We start from the raw sequence: 14,704 nt of genomic DNA, 5'->3' as shown, positions 1-14,704 counted from the left end.
CAACACGATTGCTTAACACTAAAAAGTCGAGGTCTATGAACTGTCTACACTCTGTTCTTGTCTGCTTGGCTGAGTTTCCTGTTGCCGTCTGTTTGTTTAGCTTTGCTTTTTATGGATTATATGAGCAGTAAATAAGTAGGATGACATCTTAAGGTCCTAAAAACAATGCTATATGGCACTTGTTATCTATTATTGACAAACCAATGTGCACACACTTCTTTATGCTCTTGCTTCCACACACACATCAATACAGCTATACAACAACATTGAACTGAGGGCCATTTTCTCTTTGTTGTTCAGGTAATATAGACTCAATATCCAGAGCAGTGGTATGACAGAACTCACACACAAGCAATATTGGCCATTGCTGGGGTGAAATGTCTTGTAGGAACAACCTTAATGCTCTATGATTTTCAGAAGATACAATTTCTTCATTTTGTAATCAGTCTTTTAAAGCAGAAAAAGTAATTGAGCGCCACAGAATGTGAACCGTAACTGTTTGTAAATAAGAGATGCCATTTATCTTAGTTAGTTTGTTTGTTCACTTGTAAAATCTTTTTTGCTTTAGTTATTTGTTTACTTAAAAGGTTTGTTTGGTAATAATATTGATTCACTTAAGAGATTTTGCTCACTTAAAAGATTCAGAGACCTTCACTGCATTTACCAGAATCATTGAAAGCCTACGTTAACTGTAAAGACCACTGTTGTCAATTATTTTTACAACCTACCTTGGCTTACAATGCTTTTGGGATCACTTAGAAGTGGGGCTGCACAAAATATCATTTCAGCATTGATATCGCAATGTGATCATTCGCAATAGTCAGGATATACAATGTAGTTGTTAGTGAGTTTGTGTAACAATTTATCATTTGCATGTATTTTTGATGCCTGTGATTGTATAATGATATTAAAAGCATTTAGGTATAAGAAAGTGTAGTGTTTGTGACCATAACTATGATTAATTTTATTGAATTATTTAGTTTTTTATCATTCAGTTAAAAAACTGAATGATAACCACACATGTAAATACTCACCACACATGTAAATACAGAAATGCAAATAGCACAGACCCCAATGTAAATGTGTCAAGGGACCTAAAAAATCTTATAGATAGTTTATTAGATTTTTTTGAGATGTAAATAGTAAACATTAATTTATCAATCTCTGACTAAACAAGTGCATGAAAATACTCACCACACATGTAAATACAGAAATGCAAATAGCAAAGACTACAACCAAAATGTCTCAGGGAGGGGACCCCAAAAATGTTATAGGTTGTTTCTAAGATTTTATGGAGATGCACTCTCACTACAGAATCTTCTTAATTGATCTAACATTATAAATGAGTATATGCACAGCTAGTGTTTTTTAGCCAATGATGAACTTCCAATGAAAGATCTATGTGACTTTTTTCAATTTCATGAGGTTGCTTTTACAGCATTGATGTTGTAATGTAATTACAATATATTCAGTTAAATAAACATAAGTATTCATTTGGTTGGTAAATGGCCATGAAACCCTCCTCTTTCGGTTCAAGCTGAATTTTTAAAAAAAATGCTTCATGATGAGTGCAGATCGCTGTGAGCAGAGGGAGGAGTGGGCGTGACCAGCAAAACAGGGGAAAAAGAGGGGAGCGAACAACTATTGTCAGTTGGCTCATAAAATGAGACACATGATTTTATATTTACAAAGTTAAACTGCAAAGAAATATGCCACAGCCATATCATCCTGCAGCCCAAGACCTGTTACTCTCTGAAGCTAAGCTGGGCCGAGTCTGGTCAGTACCTGGATGAGAGACTATGGGCCCTATCATACACCTGGCGCAAGGCACGGCGCAATACTTGTTTGCTAGTTTCAGCTTGGCGCAAGAGTCATTTTGAGGCGTTGCGCCACGCTCTTTAAATAGCAAATGCATTTGGGCTCATATGTGCGCCCATAGGCGTTCTGGTCTAAAAACAAAGGCGTTCTGAGGCGAACTGCTGGCGCGTTGCTATTTTGAGAAACTACTGTATAATAGATTTTTCATTAGACCAAAACAAACCCAGTCTAAACTCCTGCGCAGAGTTGCGCCCCGCTTACACAATGCTTAATATCCTACACACAAGATGTAGAGCAATACACAAATATCTAAACTAAAATATTAAGGATACGCCTGTATATAGGATATAATAAGAATATATATAGGATATAAATATAAAGGAATAAAATATTACAAAACATTATTTTCTAGCCTACATGAATATGAAAAACCACAGTTTTTTTGCCTTCTTCATCTCAGGAGGCTTTTTCAGTTCATTCATAACAATTTGCTTTTGTATAATGTTATTATTATTATTAGCAGTATTATTTATATTATCTATATTTATATTTGTTTTATTAAAACAAGCTTAGATTTGTCCACCTGCAGAATTTAGACTATGGGGCACAGCATGTGTTTTAGGATATAACTCAGGTTTTTGAACACACTTCGTTATTATTGTTCATTTATTTGTTTGCTGGAAATTAGAACTGAATTTAGAAATAGTTTTGAAACAAATATTTGCACTTAAAAAACGAAATTAATTATTTATAGGCTAATTGATGTCTGTGCATAAAGGTTTCCCTATCCACGAGAGCGAAAGTGAAAGTAGATCGATTATCTCTCATTCTTGCGGTAGATGCTCTGATTAACTGTTTTCTGTTAAAAAAAAACTGTTAACTGGTAACTGTTTACTTGTGAAATGCTCAGGTTTTTCACTTCCACTTTTTTACCTCCTGTAAATAGCAAATGCGCTTATGGCGCGACGCAGCTGGCTTTTAAAGGGAATGGGAGATGAGACTCTAATTGGTTTATTCTCAATACACACCTATAACTCATTAAGAAAATAAACTTAACCCTTTTAGACCATGCGCCACGGCGCAAAGCGGATTTTCCCGTCCTTAAATTAGCAAAAATTTATTCTGACGCGCCCTGAAAGCGTTTGTGCCCTGCGCTTTCCGTTTTGCGCATAGACCGTCAAAATAGAGTTCTATGTGGGAAAACTAGGTTACTGTTGGAAGTGGTGTTAGTGAGGGCAGCAGGGGGCGCTCAACCTGCAGTCTCTATGATTCCTAATGCCCAGTAAAGTAAAGGCGACTGTCAGCGAGCGCCGTCTTTAGTATGACACGTTAAACCGAGGTCCTGACTCTTTGTGGTCATTAAAAATCCCATCTCACTTCTCATAAAGAGTTGGGGTGTAACCCCGGTGTAATGGCCAAATATCCTCTCGGCCCTTAATCATCATGGCCTCCCAATCATCCTCATCCATTGAATTGGCTCTATCACTGTCTCTCCAGTCCACCTATAGCTGGTGTGTGGTGAGCACACTGACGTCATTGTCTTGTGGCTGCTGTCACATCATCCAAGTGGATGCTGCACAGTGGTGGTGGTGTGGAGAGTTAAAGCTGACAGGATCTAACGTTGTCTTAAGTGATGCTTAACACACACAAATCTGTAAAAAAAAAAAAAACTCAAGAGATTCTTGAACTCTTAAATCATAAAAAGAGATGAATGACCATTTAAACGCAGGCGGAGGCTAGCAAAAAAGTTCCATTGAAAATACTGGGGTAAAATTAATTTCCACATTTTAAAGACATGGTGCGGAAAAATATGATTTTACTTACTTACTACTTTACTGTAGCTACCTTTTTATATGTGTTTAGGGTGACTATCATTCAACAAAAAGTGCTGATTTTGCAGTTTTTCATGTCAATTACTTTAAATTATATACACAGTTCTTGGCTATATAGAAAAGTGTTGACGCAACAAGCTTTGTAAAGCTTGGCAACCGATTCTATCTCACAATGGTTGATTGTATCAGCCTGATTCTTCATTAAAGCGCCACAGCACGCATATAATAACGTTACTCTGTAGTCAGCGCTGATCCTCTCTTTTCTCTCATCCTCCTCTCCTTTGTTCGGACCATCTGAACTCCGTCTTTAGACCATAAACTTCTCCAGTGAGCGTGATGCAGGTCAGGGCCCCCATGCCAGCACTGTGATTGAGTTTCATGCTTAGCCTGTTGGGGGTCCCGAGTGCCCAGCGTTGCCTTTGAGAGGGAAACGAGTGGAGTCGTCGACTGGCAAATCCTCCAGCAGGAGGGCGAGGGCTTGCCTTCAGCGCGCCTCTTTCACTCTGCCTCTCCTGCAACCTGTGAAATGAAATTCCACCACAGCTTTACTCAAAGCTGACGCGCCAACTGCCATTACTTCCCCAGCTTTGACTTTTATTTCCCCAAGCCGCGAGGTGCCAACCACAGCGGCTTTGTAGTCAAATTGATTCCATTCGTTTGATGTATCATTGTTGTCAGTGCTAAGCAGATCACCACTGTGCATGAATATATCCACCCCAGAGTCTCCACAATGAAAGCAGTTTCCATTTTCTACCCATTTCTCCTTCTCGCTTTTTCTCTCACGCCATTTTTACATGCTTGTGTAAAATGAGGGAGGCGCGCACGCCGTCTCTTTGAAGAGCCTCTGTTTCTGGAAATTCAGATCCCTTTTGAAAGGTTGGAATTTTCACCAGCTCTACTTTAAATATTAATTCTCCACCTCCTGTAGTAGAAGCCCTTTGTCATCAGATCTATACATTTCAGCAGAATTTCTCTCCCTCCGACTCTTACGTGCGAGTCTATCTCGGCAAATAGTGCTCCTCCGGCTTTCTCTGCATTTTGATACCTTTTGACATAACAATCCATTCATCCCAGCGATGAGCATTTGAGCACCTGTCGAGACTCTCAAAGACTTCACAGAGAAACTCTCGCAGAGACGTTCCACTTTACATTCCTGTTTGCACAAAGTACTCTTTTTGTGGTTTGAAAATATGTATTCAGGCTTCACTTTTTCACTCTCTGTGTCTGAAATGATTTTCATATTTGCTGCCCTTATAACCTACGCTGCAATGCATAGGATTGTCAAAGTGGGCTGAGGAAAGCAGCAAACTCACTCAGTAGAGTGTATAAACATATACAATGCACCTTAAACTAAGTCATACGATCAGAATTCCACCAAAACTTTGTTTGTATTTGTATCTACACTTGGTTTAACATCTGGTTTACCCAACTTCTTCATTTTAAAACTAATCCCAGAGATTATCATCCAAATAAATTACAAAGATGGAGATAAAAATCCCAAATTCCATGAGATTTTATTCAATCAGCATAACTTGTGTTCTTGTGTCATCAAGGTTGAAGGGATACTTCAGGTCGCCCTCTACTGGACACATCCTGGCCCTACATTTGAGCCTTAATTGCAGTGTTAATCCTCCCGTGCTTGTTCGGCTCTCTTTACAGCGAATGGGAAAGCTGACAATGACCCATTAAAGTGTTGGAACTAACAGGGCTTTTCAGTGAGGTCGTGGAAAGCCAATGTTTGCAAGGCGGAAACATTTATTTTTAAGTGCAACGAAGCTGTGAGCTGTGTCACTCCCAGAATGCCTCTCTAACACTAGAGCTTTTAGCCGCCCATCTCTATTCTCCAGCGCCACATTAGCACTACAAAATGCCACTTACTTTAAATAGCCTTTCTTGTATGATCATGAAAAATGCTTAACCAGTTGCCTGCTGGGTAAGGTCATTTATGGCATAGCAAGACCTTTTGTTTTGGAAGTAGTCAGACATGCTTAGGATTCCATAATTTATAGAATTTGTCTAGTTTTTTCATCATCCTTGTATCACTCCAAAGAAACTCTGTACAACATAAAAGTAGGATGTTCACGCTGCACTTTTCTAAAAAATAAATAAATAAAAAATATCTAACAAAAAATGAAAGCTTTGATGTAAACATACATACATTTAATTTGACATGCACTGTTTATTCCAAATAAATGTTTAAAGAACATGTATAAATATATAAGTATGAACAAATAAACTGTGAATAGAGACCTAATTTTAATTTACACTCACCGGCCACTTTATTAGGGACACCATACTAGTACAGGTTGGACTGCCTTTTGCCTTCAGAACTCCCTTAATCCTTCATGGCATAAACTCAACAAGGTACTGGAAATATTCCTCAGAGATTTGAGTCCATATTGACATGATAGCAGATTTGTCGGCTGCACATCCATGATGTGAATCTCCCGTTCCACCACATCCCAAGAGTGCTCTATTGGATTGAGATCTGGTGACTGTGGAGGCCATTTGAGTATTACGAACTCATTGTCATGTTCAAGAAACCAGTTTGAGAAGATTTGTGCTTTATGACATGGTGGAATTCTGCTGGAAGTGGCCATCAGAAGATAGGTACACTGTGGTCATAAAGGGATGGACATGGTCAGCAACAATACTCTGGTTGGCCAATTCTGAACTTACCATCTGAATGTCGCAGCAAAAGTCGAGACTCATCAGACCAGGCAACATTTTTTTCCAATCTTCTATTGTCCAATTTTGGTGAGTCTGTTGTAGCAATTGTAGCCTCAGTTTTCTGTTCTTAACTGACAGGAGTGGTAAACAGTGTGGTCTTTTGCTGCTGTAGCCTATCCGCCTCAAGGTTGGACGTGTTGTGCGTTCAGAGATACTCTTCTGCATACTTTGGTTGTAACAAGTGGTTAAATCAGTTATTGTTGCCTTTCTATCAGCTCAAACCAGTTCGGTCATTCTCCTCTGACCTCATCAACAAGGCATTTGCACCCACAGAACTGCCACTCACTGGAAATACTTTCATTTTCTGACTATTCTCTGTAAGCTCTAGAGATGGTTGTGCGTGAAAACCCCAATAGATCAGCAGTCTCTGAAATACTCTGACCAGCCCGTCTGGCACTAACAACCATGCCATATTCAAAGTCATTTAAATCACTTTTGTTCCTCATTATTATACTAGGTTCGAACTGCAGCAGATTGTGTTGACCTTACCTAAATGCATTGAGTTACTGTCATGTAATTGGATGATTAGAAATTTGTTTTAACGAGCAGTTGTACCTAATAAAGTGGCTGGTGAGTGTATTTCTCTTGCAAAACTTCAAACGTCTTTGTATATATTGTGTGTGTTGTGTGAATCACTGTGTTAGTATTTTTCTGATGTATCATTTTGTATTGTGTGTTCGCTGTTTGCAAATGAACATCCTGTCTAACAGCTCCTTTTGTGTTTTCTTGAAGAAAAAAGTCATACAGGTTTAGAGCGCATTGATTCCTTTAAGGATTTTTATAACAAGATTTTATATCTTGTACAAAAGCACGCTCTTGTCTTGAGTTCACTTTCTGCTCTTTACAGATAATGTCTCTTTAAGGAATCTAGAAATCAAATTAACTTACAGCATGTGCGATCTGGCAGACTGGCAGTGTGCGGCTGCTTTTATTATGTAAAGTCACAGATTAGAACGTGTGAAAACTGATATGATCATCCTAGATTTGCTTATTAAAGATATCCTGCCGTCTCTGTTTCCATGACATTGAAATCAGAGAATTCAGCGGAATGAAAGTTATTAGAACTGCTGGTGATTAGAGGACAGAGACAGGAGGAAGATGTTATTTCTTTCCATTTCATGTAGATTCGGTTGATTATCTATATATTTAATGGACAAAGGATGGCCATATCTGTTCGTTATGGAGAATGTACATGATACTCTATTTGTTAAAAGTTTCTGTTGAATTATAATGTCTTATGTTTATGCTCACAGAAGCTGCATTTCCTTTTAGAATAACGGTTCATTAGTTAATGTTAGTTAATGTAATTTACTAACATTAAGTATAAATAATCATGTAAACCATTTATTATTCATAGTTCAACATTTATTAATGCATTATTAAAATCCAAAGTTACGCTTGTTAACATTAATGGACTCTGAGTTAACATGAACTAACATAAACAACTTTAGCTTAACGTAAATAACTTGACATAACTTGACTTAACATTAACAAAGATATTAGGGCTGCACAATATATTGTTTCAGCAACAATATCACAATGTGCTCATCGGCAATAGTCACATCACTGGATCTGCAATGTTGAATCAGAATTATAATTGACTAGGAGCTACTGTTAAAAACACACCTGATTTTGGAGTCATTACAATTTTTAACCATAAAGTTACAAAAAAATGTTTTTGAGGCCTGTGACTGTAACCATTTCAATCCTATTTAAAGCTTTATGCACAAGACAATTCCAATTCTTTTACACAATAAAATTATACAATGCCATTTTACATTTATTTATAATTTTTTTGTACCTGAATGCTTTTTAGACTCCCAGAATACCATAAAGCATTATTTAGTTTCTTTTCTCTACTGTATTTGTCAATGCCTGTGATTGGTTTATTACATTTTTGTGATGTAATAAATAGTTATAGTGAAGCGAATAGCAAAGATGTGCTTCTTTACTATTACTTTTGTACTGTCTTGTCTTGTCTAGTATGTTGTGCTCAGCTCAAGAATTCGTGGGTCAAACACTCATTTTCTGTCATTATATTCTTCTTTGTATGAGCACCGTCACGGCTTGACGCGGACGGGTGGGACCTGAGTGTGCTCGGGATGCGCGCTCTCTTCCTGGTGTTTATGTTTGTTCTGTCTGCAGCGTGCTGTTATATTCTCAGCATCTCAGTCTAGTTGGTTTCGGTTTCGATTGGCGCTGGGATAAAACATGCAGGTTGCTCATATGAATGCATGTTGAGTGCTTTTATTACAAGTACTCGTGTCTTGCGTACAGTCTTCTGTTGGTGTTGTGTTTAGCACATGGTTCATGTTTACATGCGCCGCATGCTTTAGTGTCATGTTTTATGTTAACACGCATGATGAGGTCTCTCATTGGCTGTGTGTTCTAGTCCCGTTTTACGTGAGCACATGCCTTGTGTTGTGTATCAGTGTCATATTGTCTAGTCCCAGCCTCCCTGTTAACCCATTATTACTTTATTTAGTTCACCCTTTGTTTGTTAATTCTTTTTTTTTATAATCTCCTCTTGTCTGCTTTTCTGTGCCAGTTCGTCGTGGTATATCGCCTTGTCCTGTCCTGTTGTGTTCACCTCAGTCCAGCACTGCTCTTCCCTGCCCGCCCAGTTTGTTTTTATTTGTTATGTTTATGTTTTCCCTCGCTGGGTTGTTTTTGTTCTCTTTTTGTTGAAAATATGTGCTGCTTTTTTCAGGATTTTCGTATACAGAAAGCTCAAATGACCATAATTTCTTTGAAATAGCCTGATATTGTATATATTTTCATTGTCACCTTTGATCAAATTAACATGTCCTTGTTGAAGTCTTATTGACTCAAAACTTTTGAACTGTTGCTTTTATAGGCTGTCCCATTATTCACAGTTACTTGTTACACTTTAAATAAACTATATATTGTAATCATAGCCACAGTTGGCCTGTCTTCTTCCATCAAACGCAGTATCCATCTTACCTGTTTTGATTTGCAGAAATTTGACTGCTCTGTTGGTTGGTCAGAAATTCTTTGGATTCAAATTGGTGTGATATGTCAAACCTTCAAACTGCAGGACAAAAAGATCTCTCATGGGAACAGTTTTAAAGTAGCAATTCCACTGGGAAAACAAGCTGCAACCTTTTAAAGAAAAAAGCCTTTTTTTTTTGTTCCATCAAAATTTTGTGAACCAAAGAGCAAATTATAATTATGTTTTGTCGAAGTTATGACAGCATGACAGAATTCAGAATAATGCAGTGACCTTAGTTTATTTTTTCCATGGATGTGTCAGTTATTTTAAGAGAGACCTTGAATAAGAAAAAAAATCTGCGAAAGCAGAATGTAGTTTTGGATTTGCTTTCCCTGTCATGCTACCAGGTGCGAATTCAATTGCAGTTCCATATTTCACATTTGCTTTTGGATATTAGGAATTTTTCATATGCTGTTTTGTTTTAACTAAGTACTGTGAGGCCGGAGCAACTAGTCTGATCAAACCCAGGCCTGGGCAAATCAAATGGCTTTGCTTTTATTCATTGTTTTTCAGCTTTGTTTGCATCGCAATCAGAGGAGACAATGTTATGCTCTGCTTTGGAAATCTTTTCTGAAAATGCCGTGGCGCAGGACCAAAAGTAAATTGCTTTTTTTTGCTGTCTTTTTTTTCAGTTGCTGCTGGGATGTGTTTTTGTTGAACTGAAATAATGAGAGTAAACCAACACACACTCACACCCACATACATCGCAGCCTGCATCCTACACACACCAGGTGTACAAAAACAAAAGGGTCAATAAATGGCTGCTTGACTGGCCCTTTAACTACTGGCAGCACGTGCTGGCCAGGAGCCACATAACAACAAATAAACATTGGACGACTTATATGCATATGCTTTGAGCTTGCATTCAAATATTTTTATATTTCTCTTATGTTTTTCATTCAACACAGTATGTGTAGTTCTTTAGTGGTAAGGACACATTTAAGTGCTTTAAATGGATAGTTCACCCAAAAATCTTGACTTGTTCCAAACACTTTATATGAAGCTCATAATGAATTATAACTCTGTTCATAATTATTTATAATCAATCATAGCAATTCTATAAATGTATATAAAAAGAAACAATAAACCTTGTACTGTATTATAATGACAATTATAGCTATATTCATAATTAATTCATACTTACAGTATAGTCATGCATAATGTGTAATTAGCATGCATTGACAAATGCTATTCCTCTTTAGTAAGAATTTATAACACTACTATAAATGTAGCTATAACTGTCATAATAATATGTTTTATTGTCTTTATAGATACATTTATAAAATTGTTATGATTTATTATAAATAATTATAAACAGTTATACATTAAAAGCTTTTATTTACAGTTATACAGTTATAAATTATAAGCCTTATAGAAAGTGTTAACGATTTTTTTCTATTGAACACAAAAGAAGATATTTTGAAGAATGTTGGAAGCCTGTAACCATTGACACCAATTGTAGAAAAACACATACTATGAAAATCAATGGTTTTAGGTTTGCACATGACAAATCCAGGTGTATGAAAAAACAAATGTTTCAATAAATGGCCACTTCCATTTCTAGACTGACGCTTCCTCTGTTTGTAACAACAAATAAACACAGGATGCAACGAGTCTTGAGATTGCATTCAATATTTTCATAATAATCTTGTTTTTTTTTCCTAAAGGGTTGAAGCTGGTTTTCAGAAGGTTCTTCAGGTGGATTTGGAGGTCAACGGGTTGCTGGATCCTCTAGGAAGTCGTTTAGTGACATGGCAGATTGAGTATCCCATCTCCCGGACCCTTTCAGATGAGATCCAGACTCTAATTCGACTAGCACCACATGACCTTGGTGGCATTGTGCCATTGGCTATGGTGAGTTTATTCCTTGTCAACTCATTCTCAACAAGCCCAAACATGCAAGACTTTTCTTCCGTTTTCTTTTTACTATTACTGTTTGATCATAGAAATTATTGTTGCCTTCAGGCATAATGTAAGATGTGTCACACAGGAAAGACGGGAAATGTTGATGTGCTTTCAGAAGCAACAGTATGACTAGCACTTTAATTAGCTCTAATTTGGTTAATTGAGCGTACAGATTGCTAAAAAACAAGCAATTTGGGTCAGGACCAAAAGTGATTAATTTAAAATGAAAGGAAACTCTGAGTGGCCTCAAACAAATAAGGTTAAATAGAAGATAATGAGGCTTGTTTTAAGCTACTGTATATGATGAGTGGGCTATACTGGTGCTTTCCAGGAGCAGGGAAGCATTTATTGTTAATAGAGATGTCCAGATCAAGTTAGTTGTACCAATGAACTGGTCAGAGTCATGTTATATTGAGTATCTAACAATACAGTTCCTATGTTCTTATGTGTACATTCTTCATCACAAAGAAGACCATGGCTAATTATTTTATGTATATATTACAATGTGTGATGTCTCGGCTGTGTATTTAAAGATGGTGGTTTCTTTGTTTTCATTCTCCTGGGTTGTGCATGAGCTAGTGACATATCTCTGTAAACCAATAGCATTCAGCTGGAGTTCTGGCTCAGTTTTTGGTATCATTTTGATGTGCTAGCCAAAAAGTGGAATGGGACAGTTCACTTGTTGGTACCTTTTAACAGTGGAAATGGCCGTAAAAGCGTACCGTAATGTACTGTACCACTCAGTGGCATTTGGGTAGTGTATCCATCCAATCCTACCTACAAATTCATAAAGTATGCGAACTTTATACTGCTCTTGTTTGACAAAATATCCACCATCATTGGTTAAACTGCCTAAATACATGAACAGATGTACACAATATCTAAATTATGCATTGTTACATTTCATAAGGACTTCTGTGCTCTCTTGAAACCACAATATGAGAAAAAAAGGTGTGTTCTTAGTGTAAGTTTCATTTGTTTATGCAAAGAGATAGTCTAAGGCAAGGTGAAAAATGATGTTTGATTTGTGGTGGGCTAGACATCCACTTTTCATCGCCTTCTTTCAATAGCCCGGTAAGAGGAAGATGATTTCATTTTCTTGTAAAAAGGTTTGTCTATTTTCTACAACCAAGACAAACCAATGAAATCTTAATGCTGCTTCATGTTAGCTAAAGCATTTCACCTTACACTCCTCTGACCTTCACACACACATACATTCACACAACAGATTTGCTTCTTTTTTGCATAGCATCTTGAATTATATCAACCTGCCTCTTTTGGAGCTGGTCTTAATTGCATTTTACTGTCTGGCGTTCATGAACACACCCTATGGCGGCTTCTCCCCTTGTCCGTAACAATGACATTGCCATCACCACACCTTGTTAAACCTAATCAAGACTTCGTTAAGCCAGCAGCAGAGCCAGCGGGCTGTTTTAATCACCTCCAGCGCTCCGATCTCTCTACCTGTCTAATATAGAGGAACTACGCAGATTGCTGTGACAGGAACAATGGCATACGATAACAAAGGCAAGAGACTCCAATCTGTCCCATCGGAGGCTTCTGCTCCATTAGAATTAGCTTTTTCCCCTCGCACGGACACCAGCTAATTCCGGCCTGCCAGCTGTCTCTTCGGCCTCATTAGAGAGGACAGCCATAGCTGCCCCATTCCCCACTCGATGGCCAAACAAGCGCCATCAGCCATCGCGTTTGAGAGCTGTGCTGTCTCAGCCCATTACGGTAAACACTGCCCAGCCGTACAGTAGCGAGCAAGGCGGAGAATGATGTAATAATGTTGCGAAAATGAAACCGGATGGCCTTACATCGTGAGCTCGACAGCCCCGGACGGAGCCCCTTTGGCCCACTGGTGCATTTTTACACAGCGATCACGGCTACAGACAGCGAGATAGCAGCCACCAATCACTTGTGTTGTCTGGCCCTCTGACGGAGCGCATTTGTCTTGAGCTCTCGGAATGCTGGGAGAGCAGATTGTTGTGTTACACAGCAGGAGGGGATCAATGTAATCACATCACTTTCAACTTTTTGAATGAGGAGATGCCCTAATAGGATTTGGCAGTGCATGATACCCTCAAAATGCAGGAAATCTGTTCTGGCTCATTAGGATGCATCGGCGTGCTTGCTTTCTTTCTTTCTCTTTCTCTCTCTTTATAGTGTGTCTGTTTGTCTTTCTTCCTCGCTCTCTGATTCTATACCTCCCAACTTTCGAATCAACTTTACTTAAGCTCCTCCTAATTGGCCGTTCAGCCCTCTCGAAGGCAAATTTGGGGTCCCTGCTGAGCTTGTTTTCTGTTGACTATTGAAAGCGCTCTCATTCTTGTTTGCCACCCTGTCTTCTTGCGCCGCTCGGAGAGTTTGTTCTGAGAAAAGCAGAATCAAACAAATTGCCGAGTCCAAGGCATCTCACTTCAAACTCTACTCTTTTTTTCCTTCCAGGATTTGTTTTGTTTGGTTCTCTGTAGCCTCTTGGCCTTAGTCTTGAGTTTAGGAGTGTGTCAGGCTTTACTTCAGAGCTCATGGGTTTCTCTGAGCATCGCTGGCCTGCTGTTTGCCTTCCTTCAAGTCTGTTTGAACAGCGTCTTCTGTAAACTGCCTACAGGGCAAGGTAATGCCTTTTCCTTTGTGTTCTCCACAGGCCGTAGGCCATATAGCAGGCAGCATTTTTGAACTACTAATCAAACTTACATCGAATATTGTCCTCTATTGTTTTTTTTGTTTTTTTTATTAACTGTTAATTAGAACGTTCTTTATTTTGGAACAATAATCATTTCCTCTATTTGTACATTCAAGGTCAGCTAATGCTGCAGCAAATTATGATGTCTAACTTCACTTTTAGGATTTTAAACATTGAAATCAGACCATTCCACATTTGAAGAGGAATTGACCCTTTTCTAAGCCCCGCTCTCCTTAGTTACCGTTGTCACGCCTGTCAAGCTTTCGTGCCTGGCACGTCTATTACAGTATGAATGTTCCAGAGATATAATTAGTGATTTTTGGCGAACATGTGAGATATCTGGGAAAGCCAGACATAAAAGGACTGCAGTATGCATTACAGGGATATATTCACAAAATAATAGGCAACCAATTCGAAAATAATTTAATCAAAACTGAAGCTAATGCCTAGCTGCCTCATACACTGACCATTCAACAGCTTAGTTCATGCACCGCAAGATTGGTGAAATTTTAAAATAATCGAATTATAACAAATTAAGCTGTGTAAGCTCTCTTTTTTAACCATAAAGCCTGATTTAGTAATTGTTGTACAATGAAATATAGCGTTACTAACCGACGAGGTAACATGCATGGACAGTGCTTCTTCATAATTCATTCATAAGAAAAACAGCCAGAAAGGGGAAATTGATGGATTTGTGCGTTCTTAACCCATAACAAT

General features: G+C 38.2%; 1 protein-coding gene across 1 annotated transcript in view; it reads left to right on the top strand.

The window, feature by feature from the left end:
- Positions 1-14,704, top strand: part of si:dkey-112m2.1 — a 224,052-nt gene that overhangs the window by 164,340 nt on the left and 45,008 nt on the right. The window contains exon 4 of the mRNA XM_009295369.5: positions 11,061-11,247. Within this exon, the coding sequence (XP_009293644.1) occupies positions 11,061-11,247 (187 nt within the window). The remainder of the gene's footprint in view (positions 1-11,060; positions 11,248-14,704) is intronic.

Source organism: Danio rerio, chromosome 21, assembly GCF_049306965.1.
Source record: "Danio rerio strain Tuebingen ecotype United States chromosome 21, GRCz12tu, whole genome shotgun sequence".
NCBI classification, from domain to species: Eukaryota; Metazoa; Chordata; class Actinopteri; order Cypriniformes; family Danionidae; genus Danio; species Danio rerio.
The sequence above is the reverse complement of the archived record's forward strand: the minus strand, read 5'-3'. Positions and strand labels throughout refer to the sequence as shown.